This window comes from Neopsephotus bourkii, unplaced genomic scaffold, assembly GCF_033783945.1.
Source record: "Neopsephotus bourkii isolate Nb327-2 ecotype Australia unplaced genomic scaffold, CSIRO-AGI_Nbou_v1 NB_659, whole genome shotgun sequence".
NCBI classification, from domain to species: Eukaryota; Metazoa; Chordata; class Aves; order Psittaciformes; family Psittacidae; genus Neopsephotus; species Neopsephotus bourkii.
The window spans coordinates 639,102-661,881 of NW_026901158.1; the positions used below are offsets into that span (position 1 = coordinate 639,102).

General features: G+C 56.9%; 1 protein-coding gene across 1 annotated transcript in view; it reads left to right on the top strand.

The window, feature by feature from the left end:
• The window catches only part of RXRA (retinoid X receptor alpha), an 86,612-nt gene that overhangs the window by 49,444 nt on the left and 14,388 nt on the right, over positions 1–22,780 (top strand). The window contains exons 2-5 of the mRNA XM_061352389.1: positions 8,440–8,705; positions 12,415–12,565; positions 13,521–13,700; positions 22,528–22,697. Coding sequence (XP_061208373.1) covers positions 8,440–8,705; positions 12,415–12,565; positions 13,521–13,700; positions 22,528–22,697 — 767 coding nt within the window. The remainder of the gene's footprint in view (positions 1–8,439; positions 8,706–12,414; positions 12,566–13,520; positions 13,701–22,527; positions 22,698–22,780) is intronic.

The following is a 22,780-nucleotide window of genomic DNA, read 5'->3' on the forward strand; positions in this document are numbered from 1 at the left end:
CCAAAGGCAGCTCGCAGGCAGACCTGCCTTTGTGCAGCCTGCCCGGGCAGGGGGGAGCCTTTCCCAAGCCTCTTCCCTGCTCCGGGAATGGGGATCAACCCCTCATCCCGTACTGCCCATCCCTTCGGCCACACAACCCTTTAGAGCGATGTGGGCCGGTGGTTGCTGTCAACACTGACCACAGACGGGAGCAGAATCACAGCTGGGCAGTGTGAGGAGCTCTCACTCCTGCACCTCTTGTCCATCCCATAATTAGCAAAACCTCATCATCCCAGGGCTTCTCCTCCGACCCCATGGGGCAGCAGTGCTGGTTCAGGGCTCTTGTTTGCCACAGCTCTTGGCCCTGCTTCATTGTGCTCTTTTGGCTGCTGCTTTTTATGCTTTGGAGAGGAGCATTTGAGGGCTTGGCAGCAGCTGGCCCAGGAGAGGAACCTGCTCAGCTCCAGGTCTGGGCCCCATCTCCTGTCCATGCCCCAGCCCAGTGTGCTGGGAGCAGTGTGTGATCCGGGTTCACTGCTGGGCTCCTTGCATGCCACGAGTGCAGCGCATCACTGCGGGAACCTCGACCTGAGGGGAAACTTCTCTTTCTGCTGGGGTGAGCTGATGCTTTTGGGTTTCCCTTGTGTCTCGCTGGATCCTGCTTGGTTGTTGTAGCTCAGAGCGTAGCACCCCCTCAAGGGCAATCAGATCACTTCCCTTTTGCCCACAAGCCCATAAAACAGCAATTGAATGTAATTAAAAGGCCATAATGAGCTTCAGCAGCCTGCGGGGCCACTGCAGTTGGGCTCTCAGAGAGCTCTTTTCGGGGAGCAGGATGGAGCGAGGAAGGTCAGCGCTGGCCGGGGGTGAGGAGCTTGGAGCAGAGCTCCTGGGGCAGGATGGGCAGGCATGAGGTACCCGGGTACCACCTTCACCATGTGCCCGTGTGGGTGATGCTCATTGGGAAAGGCTAGAGGGACGCCAGGGTGCAGCCCTTCACCTTTGCAGAACAGAGGGAGCATCTTCCCCTCTGTTGGCATCTTTTGCTGCAGTTCTGGCTTCACTGATGCTCTTCAGCACCAGGGTACAAGTTCTCTCTGGGCATGGCCTGGTTTGCTCCAGGCTGTGACTGGGGAGGGTTTGTGGCAGGGATGAGTGCTCAGTCCTTGTGCTGTGATAGTGAGGTCTGAGCCCCACAAACCTTCATTTTGGGGTGCGTGGGGACAACCCACAAGGAGACAGGAGAAGGGGGAAAAGTTTTTAGCTCAAAGAGGGGAGATTGAGATAAAAGGGGGAAATTGTTTATGATGAGGGTGCTGAGGCGCTGGCACAGGGTGCCCGGAGAAGCTGTGGCTGCCCCATCCCTGGCAGTGCTCAAGGCCAGGTTGGACACAGGGGCTTGGAGCAAGCTGCTCCAGTGGAAGGGGTCCCTGCCTGGGGCAGGGGTTGGAGCTGGAGGCGCTTTAAGGTCCCTTAACCCAAAGCAGGCTGGGGTTCCGTGATCCCCAACAGCGGCTGCCGGGGCTGCAGTGTCCGGAGCTGCGAGGAGCCGCGCCGAGCCCGGCACACACTGCCCCATTATTGCCTGCTCCTGCCGCGGTTCCCAGCCAGTAAATTAGGGGCAGTGGCTGCGGCGCTGACAGCCGAACAGAGCACATTGTGAGAGCAGGGACAGCGCCGGCCCTTGAGGGATGAAATCCGAGCCTGTAATTTCTCAGGACTGTTGTGACATCTTTGCACAAGCGTGTGATTGAGTCACATTTGCTTTATCAGCAGAATCCTTGTTTGCTGGGTGCGCCCTCCCCCTCCGCTGCCCGGAGCCCAGCCTTTCCCTGCTCTCCAGGGCTCCTCACACTTTCCATGTCAGCCTCTTGCTCACGCTTCCTGCTCTTCCCTTCTCCAGCACAGCTCCTGCCAGGGGGGCTCGGGGCTGCTGGGGAGAGGCGGAGGGAAGCGGGGTGCGGGTACCCTCATGGATGGGGAGGTGGTTGCGATGGGTCCGTGCAGGGAGGAAGCCGCAGGGATGGAGGAAGCGTTCGGGAGCGTTTCCTCCGGTGACATGGCGGCTTCTGGAAAATTCCTCTTCTGAGTCCTTCCCCCTCGGAGATGGGAACAGTCCCCACAGGCTTCCGGCTCTGCCCCGGGCTGCAGCAGAGCTGTGCCTGCACAGGGCTCCTGGCCGCTGCGTGGGGGCTTGAAAGGCAAAAAAGGACAAAATGAGCCCCTGCATGCTCCAGAGTGGGGCTCGTGGCCGCAGTGGGGCTGCTCCCCCATCCATGCTGGCTTGGTGGGGGTCACCAGACCTCTGGGCACCCAGGCGAGGTTTGGGATGAGGGGCAGCAGCATGTTGATGGCCTTCAAGGGGCCGGGCAGCAGCGCCAGAGGGATGCTGCTGCATCTCCTCCAGCCAAGGGAAGCCCCTGGACCAGGACCCCTGGCTGGAGGCCCTGGGATGCGCTGTGCCCCTCCCTGGGTTTGGGGTGGCCGTGCCAAGGGTTCCACTGTGGGGGAGCTGGGGCAAGGAGCCGAGTGGCTTTGAGGTTTTGGCTTGGTCAGAGCGAAACCCACAGGGAGGAGGAACCCCCGGCACTGGGAGCCACCAAACCCCAGTTCCCACCATCGGTGCGGGGCTGGAGCGCTGTGATGCTGCTGAGCACAGTGAGGAGCCCCCAGACCTCAGGTTCCCGAAGAGAGGCTGCACGTGGTGGCTTCTGAGTGCCTGCAAAAGGCACAGTGCTGGGGGTGTGCCCTGTGCGGCCTCGGGGGGCTCAGCGGGGCGGCCTCGGGTTTGTAGAGACTCCAGGGATGTAAAGAGAGACACAAGCCAAGTTACTCCGGGGTGAAATCGTGGTTACTCAGGACCAACACGCTTGGTGGTGCAGTGCTGCTGCACCCTCTTGCCTGTAGGTGTGGCAGCAATGCTCAGAGGGGCGTGTGGATAACATAGAGCCGCATCTTCTGACATCTTCTATGGCATCCTGGGGTGCGATGGAGCACCTGGTGGTTTAATGGGCTCAGTTACCACTCCTTGGTGGGCATAGTGCTGTAAATGCAGTTTGATGTGCTGGAGGTGCAGGGTGATGTTGTTTCTTGTCTGGTTTCTGGGGCAGCAGCCAGCTGCACCATGGGGTTGTCTCCCCGTGTTGGGCACTGTCAGGTCCACAGCAGCAGCCAGCATTGGCAGGGGCAGAGTCAGATCTTGCTCCATCTTTGCTTCAGTTCTCAACTGTGCTGGTGCAAATTGAGAGCAAACTTACCCAAGACTGTAGGCCAGGGGCTATTTAAATCCATCCGCTGTAAACATACTCAGTGTTCTTTTAGGTTTTGATCAGGGACAAAAGTGAGGACCTGACCTCTTGTGGTCACTGTATTACCCTGGCTATTTTCACATGAAACCCACGGGCAGACCCTCGTGTCCCGCCCCGGTTTGGTGCCTGCCTGTGGCTCTCAGCATCCCACTTTGCGTGCAGGCTGTTGACCACTGGTGCCTGGTTTTGCTGTGCTGCCTGGACAGGGACAGTGAGAGGAGGGGAGGAATCCTCCATCACATCAGGATCCTTGGAAGAGATTTCTGCACCACTTGTGAGGAATGGGAGCAAATGGACAGTGGTTTTGACACCACCCACAGGGGCACCAATGGAGCAGCTCTCGGTGCTCTCCGTGCTCTCAGCTCTGAGCTTGCAGCTTCTCCATGCAGATTCCCGTGCATTTGGGTGTCAGTTTTGGATGTGGTCAGCACCAAAGTGACACTTGGCAGCGCAGGAGGAGAAGGACGTTGCCAAAAGCCTGATCTCAGCTGCTGGTGCCGGTTCCAGCCCCGCAGCGCTGCACAGCCCGAGCACGAGGCTGCAGAAGGAAGGGAGCGGCCACCCAAATTTAGCATTTCCTGCTGTTTAATACTCAGAATTGATCTGCTTTTTGATTAGGGAGGAAGAGGTGCTGGGGGGGAAGCGGAAACGGGGGTGAGAGAGCAGCTTTCCACAGCCCGGCTGGTGTCGGTCCCTACACCCCTGTAGCCATGGGGTCCCTGCAGCCCCCCTGGTCCCACTCGGATGGGCTGCGGGGTTGTGTCTGGGTCCATGACCCTCCTCGCCTGCTGCGGAGCGCGGCTCCTGCAGTCTGTGTGTGCCCGGAGTTGTGTTCTGTTGAAGTTCCCCTCTCCCAGGAGCTGCCCAGCAGACCCCTGGCTGTGTGAGGAAAGGGTTTCCAGCAGAGCGAGGTCACTGGAGCTTTACTGGCAAAGCCTCTTACACGTAAATGAAGATTATGGCGGGGAGAGCTTATGCTGGTACAGTTTATTCTGGTACAAACGGGCTATCCTGGGAAGAAAGCACCTCTGCGTTGTGAGTGTTTCTGCCCTGGGACATTCTGTGGTCTAGAAATGTTAAAATCACAGCCCGTGATAATGCTGCCGAGTCAGCTTTAAGGTTCCCATCCTGTGATTCTGTGATCCAGACGTGGATGTTTGCTGGTCCAAACTGGAGCTTTCTGCCCCAGGAATGCCAAGGGGATGGAAAAGAGCAGTGAAGCTGCTCAGGGCCATTTGGTGCTTGTCTGCACTGGCTGAGTGGCAGCCGGATGAGGATGGGGACTAAAGTTTTATGAAGACATTTTCTTCCCTTACTGAGAATTAATAATAGCACAAGAACTCTGTCTGTCAGGAGGCAGGAGAGGGGGAAAATGCGAGTAAGGTTGAGCCAGCAGTTGAGATGCTGCCTGGGTCTTGCAATAGCCGGGATCTATTCCCAGCTTTGGCTCCAGTTTCCTGTGTGACCTTGGTGAAGGTCACATAAGCCTGAGCCCTGCTTGCTCTGGTGTCTGTTGATGGGGCTGTTGTGTTGTCAGGGCATGGCTCTCTGTACCTCAGTTTCCCCACTGGATGACGGATCCAAAGGGGAGCTTGCAGAGACAGGGATCTGCCAGGGGCCGGGCAGCAGTGAACACCATGCCAGAAAAACAGGACCAGGCTCCTTATCTTGAGACCAGATCCAAACCCGGTGGCTCCAGTCTCGGTGCGGTGTACTCAGCAGAGGCGGGCTCTCTGCTGCAGAGCACGCTCCATCCCTGCACAGGGATCATGAGGCCCAGGCCAAAATGCCATATTCTTTGGGAAAAATCGCCCCCAAATTCTGTGGCTCACGGGTTCGCAGTTTAGAGAAAGGAAAAAGCGCTCCAGTGCGAGTTCCTGAGCTGCTGAGGAGCTCTCGTTGCCATCGCCCAATGCCGTGGGGCATCGCACAAGATATATAGAGGTCGTTGTGTTTAAACAAAGGGCACAGAGAAAATAGCTGCAATTTATGGGTGTGACACGAGGGGAAATGCTTGGAGAAGGGTTTTGTTTTTAGAAACAGGCACAGAGTTTATTTTGGTCAGGAGACAGTCACAGCCCCCCGACACGGACAGTCTCGCACTGCTTGAGCTGCAGCCATGCTCGGCAAAATACCTCCCATCTGCAGCAGTGCGAGCGGTACCCATCAGTTTGGGGGTTGTTTGTTTCTATGGGGATATTCCATCAATTGAGGCTTCTTTCCTTTTGTAATTCATTGTTTTCTAGAGCTTCGTAGCATTCAAGGTCCTCAGGGATGCTTGTGATGAGTGAGGAGTGTGGACTTGGCTGGCCAGGTTGGACAGGGCTTGGAGCAAGCTGCTCCAGTGGAAGGTGTCCCTGCCTGTGGCAGGGGGTTGGGGCTGGATGAGCTTTAAGGTCCCTTCCAAACTGTTCTATGATTCTGTGATTCTATGGCTCATGTCCAGCTCTGATCCCCATCTCCACCTCAAGTCATTATTTTCACCAAATGCATCTTCCCACTGGAGCATTCCAGGCGCTGGCAGCGTCTGTGCAGAGTTCCCTCAGGCGGATTCTTGATTTTCCCATGGAAAAAAAGACCCAAATCCTTTTCCCTATTTGCAGTTATTTGAAGATGAACGTTTCCCTTTGCTGCTCCTCGCACAGCAATGGGAGCTGCTGTGCAATTTGGGCTGCGGAGGAGGAAGCGTTTGGATGAGGAGTGCAAACATCCCTGTGTCCAAGGGGTTGCTTTGAACCGGGCTTTGCGTCACGGTGCTCTGAAGGAGTTCAGGTCTGGTTCAGGTTTCAGAGCGGTTGGCCAAGGGTTGGGGTGAGAACACACCCAGATGTGTCCGTGCCTGCACATGCTTCTCCCTGACGGGCCTGTGCAGCGCAGGGTTAGTGCTCCTCTCGCCTCCTTCCCTGGCTCTTGCTGCTGCCTGAGCTATGTGCTGCAGACCAGCCCTACCTCACACCCAGTTCCTCGCTGGGTGCTGGGACTGTGTCTGTGGGAAGTGTAAACAGGATGGGTGAGGGGAAGTGCAGAGTGCCTGGGACTGGGAGCTCCCACGGTCCCAAGGGATGAATGTTTTGGGCCCCAGGAGATGGGCGTTTTGGTACCCAGGAGATGGGTGTTTTTGTACCCAGGAGATGGGCATTTTGGTACCCAGGAGATGGGTGTTTTGGTACCCAGGGGATGGGTGTTTTGGTAGCCAGGAGCTGGGTGTGTTGGTACCCAGGAGATGTGTGTTTTGGTACCCAGGAGATGGGCATTTTGGTACCCAGGAGATTGGTGTTTTGGTACCAGGAGATGGGTGTTTTGGTACCAGGCGATGGGTGTTTTGGTACCCAGGAGATGGGTATTTTGGTACCAGGCGATGGGTGTTTTGGTACCTGGGGATGGGTGTTTCAGGAGAGGTACCGGCCCTGCACGTGGCTTTGCTTTCTGATGTGCTTGAGTAGGCACGGGCCGGTCGCCAGTAACCTGCGTGTGACCTCTCCTGCCTTATTCAGGATCTTTGAAAGGAAGGACTGTGCTTTGCTGCCTTCCCTTTGCCGGCAGGTCAAGTGCCTGTTTCCCCTGGCCAGGGGATCCAATGCATCCTTGGAAGGTGTCCATCCACCCATCCATCCCCTTGACTAGTGAGAGTTTCTGAGGGTCCTTCGGAGAAGAGCTGGCAGGGACGCCATTCCCACAGGCCATATCCCAGCTGGCTGGAGCACGTTGTAGCACCCATCCTGGCCATTTAAAGGCACCCAAAGCAGAGAGCCAGGGAGCCTGATCCTGCTGTGCTAAACCCCAGGAGCAGATCCCAAAGCCTCGAGGAATATCCCAGGTTGCTGCTGTGCCGCTGCACATCATTCAGCTGCGGGTGGCGGGTGGTTGTTTTATATCAACATCCTGCGGGAGCCGAGGCGAGGCCAATCCCCAGGGATGGGGATGTTCACCTCTGCCATGGAGGCACGTGCCACGGCCCGTGGTGCTGGCTCATTGCGATGCTGGGATGCTCATTGCAGTGCTGGGATGGCTTTGGAGAAGCTGGCCCCGTGGCTTTGGAGAGGAGCATCACTGCTGTGCTGGACCTTTGCTTTCTCATGCTGGGGTTTCCTGCTGGGATCAGTGAGGGTTAGGGTTAGGGTTAGGGTTGGGGCTGGGGCTGGGCTTGCTAATTTGGAGCTCCAAAGTCCTGTGGATAGAGCTAGCCCCGTGCAGGTGACTGAAGGCACCGCTTCCCAAGCTTCAGTCAACTTCGAGGCCTGTAGCCAAAAGCAGTGGCTCCAGGATCCCCATAAGCAGCCCGTGGGCAAGCGGCTGTGCCGGTGCCTCCCGCTCCCTGGGCCCCCATTTGCTGGTGTGAGCTGGGGGAGTGCTGGGGGTGTTGGGGTGAGCAGGGCGATGCCGCGGGCCCCCGGCGCCTTCCGGCAGCTCCGCTCGCAGCCAGCCCCTTCCTCGCTGCGGATTGTTTTGCAAGCGGCGTGACAGGATGGGGAGGAAATGTGCCAGGAACGGCTCCGTGGCTCCTCTCAGGAGAGATGGAGCCTATTTTTAACCCCCCCTTCCCGCCCGCCTCCCCCTGCTCCCGTGGGACGCGGGGCCACAGGGGCAGGCACAGCCCCGCCGCTGCCTGCAGGGAAGCTCCGTGCGGCACACGCAGGATTCCCTCCGCACGCTCCTGCCCGGGGTGCACAAACACGGCTCGTGCAATGCACAAACACGCTGTCACTGACAGACCTCCCTCCCCACCACTGCAGCATGCAGGTGCTGCGGCGTGTGCAGCCCCACCGTGCTGCTGGGGTAGATCCGAGTTATCCTGCAGCATGCAGAGCATTGGTGGGTTGATCCCAGGCACCAGCCGCAGCGGGGATGCTGCCTTCGCGGCAGGGTTTAAAGCTGGGTACAGCGGGTGATGAGCAGGATGAGGACAGGCATCCTGATAGGTGTCGGGGTGGAAGTGCCCTCAGCGCCTGCCCTTGTGCCTGTGGGGGTCCTCCAGCAGAAGGGGGTTCTGAAAGATGCATTGGGAATTGCGAGGGCAGGTTCAGAGCAGCCCCATGGCAGGGCAGGGAGTGGGGGATTCTGCTCAGGGCTTGCTGCAGCGATGCAGTCAGATGGGGACTGTCCTGGCCTGGGTGGGAGACTCAACCCCGCTTCTCTCTTTCCTCTCTTACAGATTTCTCCAACCAAGTCAATTCCACATCCCTGAACTCTCCCACAAGCCGGGGGCCCATGGCCACCCCATCCCTGCACCCGTCCATCGGGCCAGGCATTGGCTCCTCGCTGGGCTCCCCGGGCCAGCTCCACTCACCCATCAGCACCCTGAGCTCACCCATCAATGGCATGGGACCTCCATTCTCCGTCATCAGCTCCCCCATGGGCCCGCACTCGATGTCCGTCCCCTCCACCCCCAGCCTGGGATTCGGCACCAGCAGCCCACAGGTAAGGGGACAATGGTGGGAATGTTGCAGCTGCCTGTTTAACTGGGGAGAAGCCACCTCTGTGGGGCTCCTGATCCAGAACGGGCTCTGCTCTCCCTGCTGCAAGCAGGATGCGGCAGTGGCCTGAGTGGGCTACAAGGGACCAACACAGCCGGTGTATGGCCATACATCACCTCCCATTGCTTGTACCCACCAGTCCTGCCCTGTTTATCCCCAGGCTGGGGGTGACAGGGGAGCAGTGACTGCCTCTGGGAACCCTGAAACTCTGGATGGACCCGGAGCCACCCCAATGCTTCTCACTGCCCTGTTCCTCCCTTGGGAAGCCCACAGTCCCCATGGTGCACACCGAGGGGCTCTTCTTGAGGGCAAGGGATGATGTTCACAGGCCGGAGATGAGGTAAAACCCCTCCAAGCCTGTTTAAAAATAGCAGGGTAGGGCTGGCCCCTGCCACCTGCTGCTGGTGCCGTGGTGTTCAGTGAAAGGGCAGATCAAGGAATCGGCCTCCACCTGCCCCTGGATGCGGGTTAGTCATTCCTGGCCCCAGCAGGCACCTGCCGGCACCTTTATTTTTAACTGTTGGATTCATTCCCAGAGGTAACGGGTCTGCTGGTCCCCATCCCAAGGCAGGAGGTGCATGGGGTGGATGTGCCGCCTGCGCCCCTTGGCCAGGGGAAGGGGAACCGAAACAGCGCCTGGGAACGGGCGGCCAGAGCAAAATTAGCAGCGAGAGGACCAAAACGGTGGGGAAGGAATGGGAAGGGGGATGTGAAGCAACGCGGGGATGAGCCGTAAGCTGGGGTGGAAACGGGGAAGGGGTGATGCACCCCCTGCATCAATTGTGGCTGTAGGGAGCGGCGAGCCAGGGGAACTGAAAAAGCAGGGCAGAAAAGGGGAATTGAGAGCGTGGTGCTGGGGGGGAGCTGGCACCACGGCGGCTCCATCGGCGCCGGGCAGGAGCCTTCGTTTAGGGCTTGGCTTAAGTGGTTTCCCTGGAGGTGACAGCGAAGAGGTCTCCAGCCTAATGGTTCCCACCATCTGTTCCCTGTCTGGGCACATTAGGTCCCTGTCCCATCCATGCAGCAGGCAGAGGCACCTACCTGGGAGGATGAGGATGGTGCAGGCAGGCAGTGGGGCTGATGCTCAGGGGGGCACGCAGCCCCCCCACCACTGCAGAGGTGTAATGAGGCGAGAGGCCCCCATGGCCACGCGGGGATGGCACTGATGGAAGGTGCTTTGAATCAGATGGCAGATGCCACTTGCCATCAGGCCATGCCTCATCACCTCCGGAGAGCCAGCAGAGCAGAAGGGCATGGGGCGTGCAAGGGGTGGTGGTCCCCCCACCCCTGCTCCTGCAGCACTGGGGTGGACAGGGGTGTGGAATGCTGGGTGTTATCCCTGTCCCATGTGGTCCAGCAGGGTGAGGAGCCAGCAGCCCTGGGTACCAGTGCCCGGAGGATGCTCAGACCGCTCCCGGCGCCCTGCCACTGCACCGTGCAACTTCCCTGGTTTCCAAATGCAGCCCCAGTATCAGGGCGTGAGGCAGGGGTCCTGCCATGGGATCCCAGCATGCAGGGAAGCTGGGACGCAGCTGGGATAAGGTGTCTGGGGCAGGAGGTGGTGAAAGCAGGGGCAGTTTGCAGTGGAGAGCAAGGCCTCAGCCGCACTGTGAGGCTGGACCCAGCAGCTTACTGGGATTTAACACATTTTTAATCCTTCTTGCCTAAAAATTCTGGAAAAACGGGAAAAATCAGGATTTTCAGCAGGAGCTGGGGGAGGGGCCTTCCCACGCGCTCGCAGCCGCCCCAGGCACCGCCGGCAGCAGCTCGGGTGAGCGGGGGAGATCAGACCCAGGATTAGGCTCTTCCAGAGCCGCCGCCTGCCTCTGCTCGGTGCCCGTTGGGAGGGGGCTCGGGGAGCGGGGGCCGGGGGGGTCGGAGCCGGGCCGCGGGTGCCGGAAGGGGCAGAGCGGAGGGAGAGGAGCCGCGGGGCCGGCGCCGCCGCGCGATGGCTCCGCTCTGCTCCGCTCCGAGCCGGGCCGTGGGGGCCGTGCGGGCGCCGGGCGCGGTGGGAACCCCCGGCACGTGGAGCCCGGGCGGCGCTGCCAGGGGAACCCGTGATTTCCTGAGCCCAGCCCGGGCTGACTCAGCTCCAGCCGCGGGTCCGGCGGGTGCGGGGCTCAGCAGGGGAACACCCCCCCTCTCTTTGCTCCGCTGTGGTTCTGCTCATTTGCCCCCCCCGGTGCTCTGGGGGTGCCGTGGTTGGCTCCGTGAGCGCTGTGTTTGTTACCATCAGCATGGAATCACAGGAGCACAGCCTGGTTTGCGCTGAAGGGACCTTAAAGCTCCTCCATCCCCAACCCCTGCCACGGGCAGGGACCCCTTCCACTGGAGCAGCTTGCTCCAAGCCCCTGTGTCCAACCTGGCCTTGAGCACTGCCAGGGATGGGGCAGCCACCCCCGACCTGTGCCAGTGTCCCACCAGCCTTATAGTAAAGAAATTCAGGCAATGAGGAAATGGCTCCAAAAGTGATCTGGGAGGAATTCCCGGAGCTGGAGGGATGTTGTGCAGCAGAGCCAGCAGCTCGCAGGGTAGCACAGGGAAAGGCTTCGTGCCTGGGGACGCACAGACCCCAACGAGTGCTCCTGCAAGGGGCCCACTCATCCCTCCCCTGTCTGGTCTATCACAGGGTAACCAAACAGCAGCTAAACCCTAGGAGCGTATCCTGGGTGGCACTGGGTCCCACTGCCTTTGGTTCCTCGGCTGGCACAGGCAGGGCAGGAGGGGGAGGCAGATGGGTCGCGTTTCTCCGGGTGGCTTTTCCCTGCTCTGTTCCATGGTTGTTAGTCATCCTCCTGCTAAGCCCTCCCCACCAGCCTGGAGCCTTCACAGCCAGAGCAGCGGCTGCGCGGCTCTAATTGAGGATCACGAGCCCTGGGATTTCCCTGCATTAACGTGTGACAAGTGCAGTTGCTGAGTGTGTCTGTGAGGGTGGAGAAGCACAACAAACCCAGGCACAAATCCTGCGTATCCAACCTGGATTTAGCGGCTGGCAGGGATGGAGGCTGTGTGCCTGGAGGGCAGCCGCAGCCTCCCGCCTGTGCTGCATCCAGAGCTGCCCGAGCCCGCTCCCCCAGCCCGCTGTCCCTGTGTCTGTCCCACAGCTCAGTTTCTCTTGGTACATGGAGAGGGGGGAAACTGCACAGGGCAGTGTGGGAATGAGCCCAGGCATTCTCTGCTCAGTCCCAGCACCATGGGGCCGTGGCAGCACCCAGCTTCCAGCCAGTTCTCTGCTTTCCTCACCAGCCACTGGGGACCGATCTCACTGGGGAGGGAAGGGGAGGTGTGCGGTGAGGCTGCTGCAAGGCTGGAGGCTGCAGCGGAGCATCCCACCCAAGCCAGCTCTGGAAAGCCAGGCCCTGTTGCATCTGGGATCTATTTATTTACTGTGAAGGCTTCCTTTGGAGGGATAATGCTAAAAGGATATCTATAAATCGCAGAGCTAAAGCGCGCGTGTCCTGGCCTTCATCATCCATGCGAGTGCTTGCTCCCAGCCAGCAGCTCTCCCACAAACCATCACTGCAAATCATGTCCCCACTGGAAGCTCGTCCCCTGCCCCTGTCTGAGTGTACAGCCAGCCCAGCTGTGGGGCTGCTCAGCCCCACATCCGTGTCCCCAGCTCCCCGCTGAGCACTGTGATTCTGCCTTGACAGCTCAACTCGCCCATGAACTCCGTCAGCAGCACAGAAGACATTAAGCCCCCCCTGGGGCTCAACGGAGTCCTCAAAGTGCCAGCACATCCCTCAGGAACGATGGCCTCCTTCACCAAGCACATATGTGCCATCTGCGGGGACAGATCTTCAGGTGAGGCCGGTGCCTGCGCGGGGGGGGTCACAGCGGTGTGCGGCTGCCCTGGGGAGCGTGGCGAGGGCTTGCACAGCTCCCTGCACACGGCCCATAGGGAGAGGAGCTGCCTGTGCCCCATAGGGGCCAGCAGACCCCGAGGGGTCTCTGCTGAGGGGTGCAACATCCTCATCCCCAAGCAGCACAGCTCTTGTCTGAAGACAAGGCATCAGTGAGCGTCCCTCTCTGTACCCATCCTTTGATCCACAGTGGTACTGTCACATAGCGCCAGATAGAGAGATGTGCTTCACATGGAGTGTCTGCACTCCGGGGAGATAAAGATGTGCTCATTCCCTTTATTCTCATGCTGTTTCAAAAGCTTTCTGCTCCAGAAGTGCTCTGGTTGCCTTGTTTGTGAGGCCCTTAGGGACACCTCCGGCCCCTGTCAGGTCTGGGGCTTCAAGAGGAGGGTGGTTGTGTGCTGCAGAGCAGGCTGGGGCATGTGTCTGGTGTGGGGAGTCCGTGTAGGTCACAGGGGATCGGGGAGGCCCCCCAGTTTCACTGCATGCTCACCCCGATGTATGGCTAAGAAATGACAAGGGCTTTCCCTGGGTATAAGGCAGGTGGTAGCCTGTGGAGGGCATCCTGGTTTATGGAAGTCACTGCTTTTTAATTCACAGCTCCAAGAAACCCCTGCTTCCCGCAGACATGGCCCTGGGAATTGCTGATGGTCTCTGTGGCTACGGAGAGCAAAGGGGGGGACACTCAGTGAGCCACAGAATCATCGAATACCATGTTGGAAGGGACCTCAGGGATACTGCTCCATCCTTTATAGGCAAAGCATCACCTAGACTGGGTGTCCCAGCATCTTGTCCCCCACCTCCCTGTGGAGATTATCGCAGTGGTTGCTTGTTCTCATGGTGAACAAGGATCCTCTCGTGTCTTGATCCCCCCTAACCCGGTTCTCCCCCCACAGGAAAGCATTACGGGGTTTACAGCTGCGAGGGCTGCAAAGGCTTCTTCAAGCGCACGGTGCGGAAGGACCTGACCTACACGTGCCGCGACAACAAGGACTGCCTGATCGACAAGCGCCAGCGCAACCGCTGCCAGTACTGCCGCTACCAGAAGTGTCTTGCCATGGGCATGAAGCGAGAAGGTGAGGCAGGGGGAGCCTGGCCCGGGCACCCAGGGGTGCTGCGGGTACCTTTCCTTCACCAGGGTGCTCCTGTTGGCAGCATCACGTGCGCCATTGCTGGTGTGAGCCTTGCAGAGGGCTGCTTGTGCCGGGGTTTGTGTTTTGCCTTTGCGCCACAGGCGAGGTCTGTTCTGGGCTCCAAACCAGCACCAAGCCCCAGGATGGTCCCCACTTGGACACTGGTGAGATAAAGACCAGGTTTAACTCATGGGTTACTGAGCACCATCCTTCTCCTTGGGGTCTGCTGCTTGGGCACCCACACCGAGCACTGCCTCAGCCCTGTTCCCATCAGCACCAATGCTGCTGTTGTTTTCTCATTGGGAAGAAGGAGGAAATTCAGTCTCATAAAAGATCTCTCTCCCCTCACTGGAATTTAAATGTAGGCTCTCAAGCTCCCTGGCAGTGCCTCTTTCAAATGCTCTTTTTAAATGCTGACTGCATCTGTTTTAAGCTGCTGGCAGAACAGGCTTTTACCAGACGTGACGTGAGAATGACCCCGTGGTGCTGCTCAGTTCTCTGCTGCCTTCTCCCCTTACATCTCCAGAGCCACACTTGCCTCCCTGACTGGCGATAAACCCGTCCCTCCGCCCAGTCACTCCGGTTGCAGCATCGCTCCAGCCGGGTCTCTTTGAAGAGCACTTAGTCCTGTCTGGAGCATTAATTAAGCAGGGCAGCGCTGGAGCTGCAGCTGAGTGCTGCGCAGCCCGGCCGTGCTGGGGTCACCTAAGGACCCACCGTGAGCAGTCTTCAGCTGTCAAAGGCGTCTGGGCTCGAGGTGTGGGGGGATTGCATCGGTTTGGAGTTGGGGCACCCAGGGCTCCTCCATGGCCCTGCAGAGCTTAACCCTTTGGTGCTTGGGAACAGAGCTTCCTGGAGCTCCAGACCTCCGGTCTGAGATGGAAACATTCAGGAAATGCCTCTGAAGATGAGAGAGGCAGCGCAGGAATGATGCTCCATGTGCAGGAGGTGGCACTGCCCTGGCTGCTCAGCAGAGGGGCAGAGCATGGAGCATGCAGGATCCCATGGGTTGTGTGCATCAGGAGGAGGAAAGGCTCATCTCCAGCCATGGGAGACTCAGGTGGCTAAAAAGAAGCCAAGAAGTCTCCTGTGGTTTGGAGAGCGGAGCATTGTGGAGCATCCCGTTGCCCTGGGATTGCGTCTGGAGCCTTGCACTGGAAGCTAGAGACTTGTTTTCCTTTCAGACCCCTAGAATGCCTCAGCCAGCATCCATAGGGAAGAGACTCCAGAGCTAGTTGGGAAAGGACCCCAGCAGTAGTGAGAAGGGAACACCATCAGGAACACTTTAACCCTGCAGCCTGCACTGACACTGGTGATCGGGTACCTGCTTCATGCCTGCTGCTGCTGGTGATTGCATGGGCAGCACCACTAACGTTACAGGTCCATTAAAGAATTCCTCCATGGTGGTGGAATTGCCCAGGGAGTGCATACAGTGTGAGGACTCGATTAATTCATCTTGATTAACGTTATCACAATGAATACCAAATGAATTCATAAGCATCAGGCAATTATTAGTGTGACAGATGGGATCCTCCGAACTCGGGCAGATCTGACACCGGCACTGCTGGGGACAGCTCAGGAAGGGCAGGAGGGCAGGGCATCGGCAGTGAGCAGATGTTTGGGGTATGATCCCCATGCAGGGAAGGCTGGAATGACTCTCCCAGTCCTCAGAGAAACCTTTCTCTTGTTATAAACTGAAAAACTTGGGGCAGGTTTGGAGATGCCTCAGTGTTCCCCCAGACCTGATGGTGAGAAGCTGGATCTCGCTGAGCTTTGGTTTTGGGCAGCTCTTGAGTTTCACACATGACAGCCACCTGATTTGCCAAACCCAGAACATCCTTCCCATTGCATCCATCCTTTGGCAGGCAGGAGCCTTGTCTTCGCACCAGTCCCGCTGCCTCCCCATCACCTCAGTTTGAACAGTTTCGGGATAAATCCTGTATTGCTAGTTCCTTTTGCCTGTATACTCACAACATAGCTGGCTTCTTATCCTCTAGTGTAAACTTGTTGCATCTTTTAAGTAACAGAACCACGATAATAGGCCTCATTTCCCCCAAAATTATCTTTCTCCGGAGACCTAATTTATTGCTGCATAAAAGCACAGCAGATTCCTGCTGGGGAATTATCTCTCTTGTAGCCCAAAGGTATTTGTATGTCATGGAAGTACAGTAAAACCCTCTGTTCCAAGGACTGTAGCTCTGATGAGAGAATAGCTGCTAAAGGCACCCTGCATGGTGGTGAGCAGACCTGCAGAGTGATGCTGGGAGGATGAGGGCTGAAGGGTTCATACGCAAAACCTGTGCCAGAGGGGTGAAAGGAAAGGGCTTCTTGCATAGCTGAGAGGTTGATTTAAAGGAAGGAAGGAAGGATGGATGGAGGAGGGGTTGTTTCAGGGCTGTGAGGCTCAGCTTGAGGCGGTGAAACCTACGGGAGCAGAAGGATCCTTCTGCTGTGTACACCTCTTCTTGCTGCTCCCCATTCACAACATCTAAGATAGATCCTGGCGCTGTGTTCACGGTGAATGAGCCTCTGAGGGTTTGCAGCGATAATAAACAAGCAACTGGGAACGTTTTCCCCTATGAATTACTGCCAGCTGTGTGAGGCTTTGGGGTTTGTTCTCTGTCTCCCACTAAATACCAGATAGTCAACAAAATTAAGATTACCATCAGGGATCTTGACTAAAGCAGGGATTATTACTGTACGGGTGGCCGTGTGCATCCGGAAGCATAACTGTGCTTGATCTGTTCCTCAGTGAGGTCTAAGGTGTCTGTGGATCAGCAGCATTGTAATTTGAAGGGAAAATGTGAACTCTGCCTTGGAGTTAGGGAGGCAGAGGTCTTGTGAAGAGGTGGGAGTGAGCACTGAGGGTCTGGGGTGAAGGCATTTGCATGCAGTGCCATTGGCTGGGGTTGCTTCAGGGGTGAAGGGGGTCACTGGGGACTCCCCATCCCACGGGCTTGTGCTGCAGTGCATCATTGTCGTGTGATGGAGTCCTGGCCCCACGGCTGCTGGCAGCGCCACAGGATTGGGATCGGGATCGGGATTGTGCTGAGCAGGAAATACCAGTGAGGAGCCTTTCCCATGCTCCCGCCGGCCGCCCTTGGACTGCTTGCAGGGAGCGGAGTTGGGAACCAGCCCTGCTCCATCTCCTGCCTCTCCCTGCCCCGGTGCTGCCTCCGGACATGAGCAGCTCCTCGGCTTGGAGCCCATCTGCAGACCAGGCCATCCTGCCCTGGTGCTGCGGCTCGGGCTCAGTGACTTGCACCCAGGATCATTCCTAACTCCAGGCACAGATACTGTAATGGGGGCTGACTACAGCGCGGCTGCAGCTTGCCTCCGTCAGCTGCTGTGACATGATCCAGAGCTGTGCTCTGAGGATGCAGGACATCTGTCCGGTTGCATGCCTGATCTCTCAAGACCTCATTAAACTTCACAGCCTGCGATAATTCTTCCCCTTCCCCTGTGTTTGTGGGTTGGTTTTCCCCCTCTTGTCGAGCTGAGGGATTTAACCTAGAAGGGGGTTGACTTGCAGCATCACAGGGGGTGACTCCAGGCTGCAGCTCGGAGCTGCTCTAATACATCACCAAGTCCAGAGGGTCCAAAGGTTCCCCCTGCTTTAACCTGGAGTGACTTGAGCTCAGCTCCTGCACCAGCACAGCAGCTCCTGAGCTGTTCCTGATCCCCTGCCCCAGCTGGGCATCCCCCTGCACCCCAGTGCTGGAGCCGTCCTGGCCCCCACCACATCTCTGGGGACCAACAGGAACAGCCTGGGGGGAAAGGGCAGGAATTCAGGTCTCCAACCCTCTGTCGGAGTGAATGTAAAAGCAGGCAAGTGGCTGTGCCCTGGTGAAGGGGCAGAGGTCAGGAGCACAGCTATTTTTAGTAATAATTTCAGAATGGAAAATGTCTTTCAGCTTAATGAGCTTGTTTCTTATATCCTTTTAAAGTGCTGCCTTTAAACCAGCTGGTTAGATGGTGCTGGGCTTGTTCTTTGTTTTTAAGGCTACTCTTGGGTTGAGGGAAGGGTTTGGTTTGTGGTTTTCTCTCGTTGTTTTAGCAATGCTGCTGTTTGCTTCAGCTTCGCAGGGTCTGGCTTGGAGAATGGAGTGAGCATTTAATTGAAAATGTTGGAGAAAACACCACTGGTTTCTTGTGTCTCAGCTTTTGAGGTTGTTTGTAGCAGCAGAAAGCAGCAGAAAGAGGATTGGTTTCCTTGGCTGGGTAGCATTTCCAACATGAACAGTACCTTGGGCATAAGCGCTTCAAGATGCTGGTGATGCCCAGCAAAGGTGTAGCTTCATAAAGGGCAGCAGAGCCGAACAAATCCTACCTGTAGTGAAACAGAAATCCCCAAAACTCTCCAGCCAGCACCCACCTGCAGGCTCAGGGAACACTGAGCAGGTTTCGGTCTTGGAGGCCACCAAAGCCCTAGTGATGCTGGGGTGTGTGCCCAAAATGCATCCAGTTGGAGTGGTCTGGAAAGCATCGTTATCCCTGTTTGCTCTGGGGATTCTGCATCTGCTGGGAAATGGCAAGGAGCAAAAGGGATGAAGGCGGGAGAGGATCGGAGTGTGCTAAGAAGAATGGGAGAGCCAAGGCCAGAAAGTTCATCTTCTGTTCATCCCCAAGGACTGGGCTAAGCATTGGTGCTGGGCTCCCCCTGCCCAGGGGCTCCAGATGCTGGGTCTGTCCCCGAGAGAAAACCCCATTCAGTCCAATTTTGGTGGGAGTGAATTATCCTTCTCCATGAAAAGAACCAAGCCCCAGGCAGTCATCACGCTATTGTTCCTGGATGGATGGATGGATGGATTTTCATCTTGGAAACAAGCACACATCTGTATTAATAGTACGTGGTAATGAGGAGCCGTCAGTGCCTCCATGTCTCTCCCAGCAAACAAACAAGCCTGGGATGCTGCTACCCACGGGGGGTCTCGGTGAAAACCCTGCCCCTTTGGGCCTCTTTCTGCTCTTCTTTACATTCCTCTGGCACAAAAGCTGGTGCTGAGCATGGCCATGCAGTGGCCGGTGTGGGGAACCCGCTGCCAGTGCCCACGTAGCATCTGTGACCGCGTGTTAAAGACAGCAAGCACTTGACAGGGTTTAACACCTGATTAGTGGGCAGGTCACAGAATCGGGTTTCTCTGCAGGAGCCCAGGCCTAGGAAAGAACTTTTGCTGTAGGACTGGGCTTATGGGAGCTCACAGCACAGGGACTCAGCAGTGTTCATCATGGTGCTCGTGATGCAGTGGCGTGAGTTGGGGATGCTGCGGTGGTTTCTCAGCATCTCCAAGCCCTCTCCAGAGCCTCAGGAGCAGCTTGGTCTTCTCCAGCAGCTCGAACATTCATTACTTGAGTCCACCACCGGCACTGGTTGGTTTGGTCACCTTGTTTAGCAAAGGCAAGGAGCCCAGTGTGGATGTGCACACCAGCAGAGGATGGGTCTGGCCTTTTGCACATCAGCCCTTGGACATGGGCAGCTGGGGCTCATCTGCAACCCATGGGATAAGGTGATTTGGTTCTTAAAGAGAGAAGTGGTCGTGACACATGGGGCTTTGTCTCTTGCTGTGCCATGGCCTGGGGAAGTGCAGATGGGCTGGGAAGCTCGAGATGAAAAATGACAGCAACCAGCCTGAGGCAAGTACAGGCCAAATGAAGCAGAATGACACTCTTCACCAGGTGCCATGGAAAACAGGCTTCTGTCCTTGGCTCGGCTGAGGCATAGCTGGAGGAGGTGGGGCTGCCTCGTGGAGCTCTTGGACTACAAAAGCTTTTTTTCTCCTCAAGTGGATTGCAAGGTCTGGATGCTTGCCTTGCGTTAAGAAAACGAGACCAGAAACCCTTGCAACCACATGAATCTCCTTGAAGACAAAAGCATCGGCAGAGCCACGAGCCCAAGAGAGCATGGAGAAGCTCATCCCTGAAAGCACAGAGTGAGGAAGAGGTACCAACAGCCTGGGGTGGCTTTGCCTCTCAGGAGGGTGTTTTTGGGTTGCAGCTAGCCATAGGCCTGGCTCACCTCCTGCACTGAAGGTGAACAGACCCACATCCAATGCTGTGCCACTTTCCTGACCAGAAAAGTCTTGGACTAGCTTTGTCCTAAGAGCGGGTCTTGTCTGAGTCCTGCAGCCCGAGCAGTGAGGTGGGAGGACAAGGACACGGGGCTCCCTTCCATGGCTTCCTGCATCCAGCCCCCACAAGCCCCATGGATTGTCCCTACAAGCCCATCTGCTGAGGCAGTAACTGAGTGTGATGGGAGACAGGAGGGTCACGCTGGTCTTGCAGGGCTCTTGCCAGCCCATCCCTCCTGTTGTGTGGCACCGGGGATGTGTTCTCCAGCCCTTTACCTCGTTATCACCATCCTACTGCTGTGAGAGCAAGAGAGCCCCGTGAGGTTTGGAAGGGTCCTTGTAGGTCACGCTGTCAAGTGCCTTGTTATCACAGGCGCTGCAGTTAATCCTCTCCCCAGGATCCTCTTGAACATCCTCTGGATGTCTCCTTGCCCACCCAGCCAAGCAGAAGGGCACAGTCACAGTGGGATGTGGATGAGGAGCAAGAGATGGGAGCTAGCAGCAGAACCCACTCTGTGCACTGCCACAGTGTGCCCTGTCCTTGCTAACCCTGCGAGGGATCCGCATGAGACAGGAGGGAGGAGCACCTTGTATAACGTACAGAGAATATACAGTGACTGTGGCACAAGGGAGAATTGGGGTTGGAGGAGCCAATCACAGCTGGAGTTTTCTCTTTAGCCTGTGAGTTTACAACTTCCATGAATGGAAGAGAAAGATCCAGCAGAAGCAACAAGAACCAAGTGAGATAATGATCATTGTTCCTAACCTTTACTGTGTTACAGGGATGGAGCACCATCCATCCCGGCGCACAGGACCCCTGGGGAGCCGAGAAGAGCCAGGTATTCCCATTTCAATATTACCAGACAAGCTGCTGTGCAGCTGCCATGTTTGTAGTTCTCTTTTTTTTAAGATATATAAAATAACTAAGGCGCAAAGAAACCAGCTCCCAAACCAAAGCCATAGGAAACATGTATTTGTCATCTCCACCATAGTTTATTTGACCAATCCCTGATGGGAATGAGCTCAACCGCTGGATGCTGCAGAGGGACTTCAGCATTGCCACACCTGGAGGAATGAGGTGACTGGAAGGTGACCATCGGAGGGGAGTTCATGTGTGCGCCGGTGACTGCACCCCAAGGCTGGGCACAGAGCTGCTGCAGGAGCAAACCTGCTGCTCACATGAAGTGAAGCTGTTCCCTCTTCATTCCTTGAGCTGCCTGAAGGGAGACAAAATCACATCTACGACTGATTCGGTACCTAGATGAGCCGCTGCCTCATGGGCATCCCTGAAAGCCCCATCCAGCAAGGATGTCCTGCATTGCATCCACACATCCCGGTGTCCAGCTCAGTCACTGGAGGCTGAGCATGAGGATGTGTCTTTTGGACCAACCCTGCTTCCCAGGGGAGTGGTCCCAGCGGTGGAGGAGGTTGATCTCACGTGCTGCACTTTTATCCTTGAGCCCTGTTGTGGCTGTGATCAGGTCTTTGGCATTTAAGTCATTTTACAAAAGCCCGTTTGTTGAGAGTCTGCATTCCTCTCAGGCTTCCTGTTATTTAGTGGGTGTTTTATCTCTTCTACTGTGCCCAGAGGAGCTTTGGTGCATCTGTGCTGTTGAAGAAGGGTTGGCATTAAGCAAGAATCTCTAGCCTTTTGATGACTGAGAAAGCAGGGGGGCGGGAGGGGGTGTGTGTTAGAAATGTAAGCAGGATTTTATGTTGGCCTCAAACAGTGAAGGGCAGAATCCAGCCAGATGGAGAAAAGCCACAACAGGAACCCGGGCTCTGGAGAGCAGCAGCTCACCTGGCTGGGGTAGACCAAGCAGGGACATTCCTGCCTGGAAGAATGTGTGATCTGGGGCATGGAACATGATGATTGAGGAGGGGATAGTTCCCGATGGAACTGTTTGCATGAAGCCGCTTCCCAGCTTTAGGGAAGCGTGTGCTGGCTTCAAAGGGACACCATTAATGAGAATTTTATTAGCATCTAATAAGTGTTTTTCATCTCTGCACTGCTCAGACATTTTCTCACCACCATGTGATGTGCTCCTGGTGGGATTATTCCTAGCACACAGGGTTTGGGACAGGTGACTCCTGTCTGGTTCGAGTTGCCCAGAGGCAGGATGGTGGTTGGCAAGGAGCTCCTGCTGCAACCCCTGCTCCGGCTCCTGTCCCACGGTACCACTGTCCTGCCGGTGACACCCCTGCTGTTAACATCACTGCTGGACCAGGGAACTAGATGCATGACATGCCCTCCATGGAAATTGAGCACTGACAAGCTCAGAGGGTGGCTGAACTCTGGACTCAGCTTTAAACCGACCCATTTCTCTTTTCTTTAGGATTCCCTTATGTTATCACCTCACCCATCCGTTTCCCTCTCCTGCGGTGACTTGCTTTGCTTTTCATCATTTGTCTTTAACCTTTCTGCTTCCAGGACCTCTCCCTCCACACAATGGGAAGTTTCCAGGTCTGAGCAGGATCCTCCCTCTCCCTCACACCCTATCGGACTATCCAAGCCCGAGACCCACTGACCACACTGGTGGGAGGGTCGGGTGGGTGTCTGTGTGATCCCGCAGGTCTGAGGATGCTTTGGGTTTCACGGGGAATAACTCCTGTAGCTCCATGGAGCGCCACTGCCCAGCTCAGCCCTGGCACTGTGGCCGGGGGCCCTGCACTGACCCTGTCCCTTCTCTGTCCCCTTCCAGCCGTCCAGGAGGAGCGGCAGCGGGGCAAGGACCGCAATGAGAACGAGGTGGAGTCGACAAGCAGCGCCAATGAGGACATGCCCGTGGAGAAGATCTTGGAGGCTGAGCTCGCCGTGGAGCCAAAGACAGAGACGTACATCGAAGCTAACATGGGCTTGACGCCGAGCTCGGTGAGGCACCGCTCCCTTGGCCCCAGCCGGGGCACTCAGCAGGGAAGGGATGGCTTGTGGGGCATCAGGGTGACATGGCACGA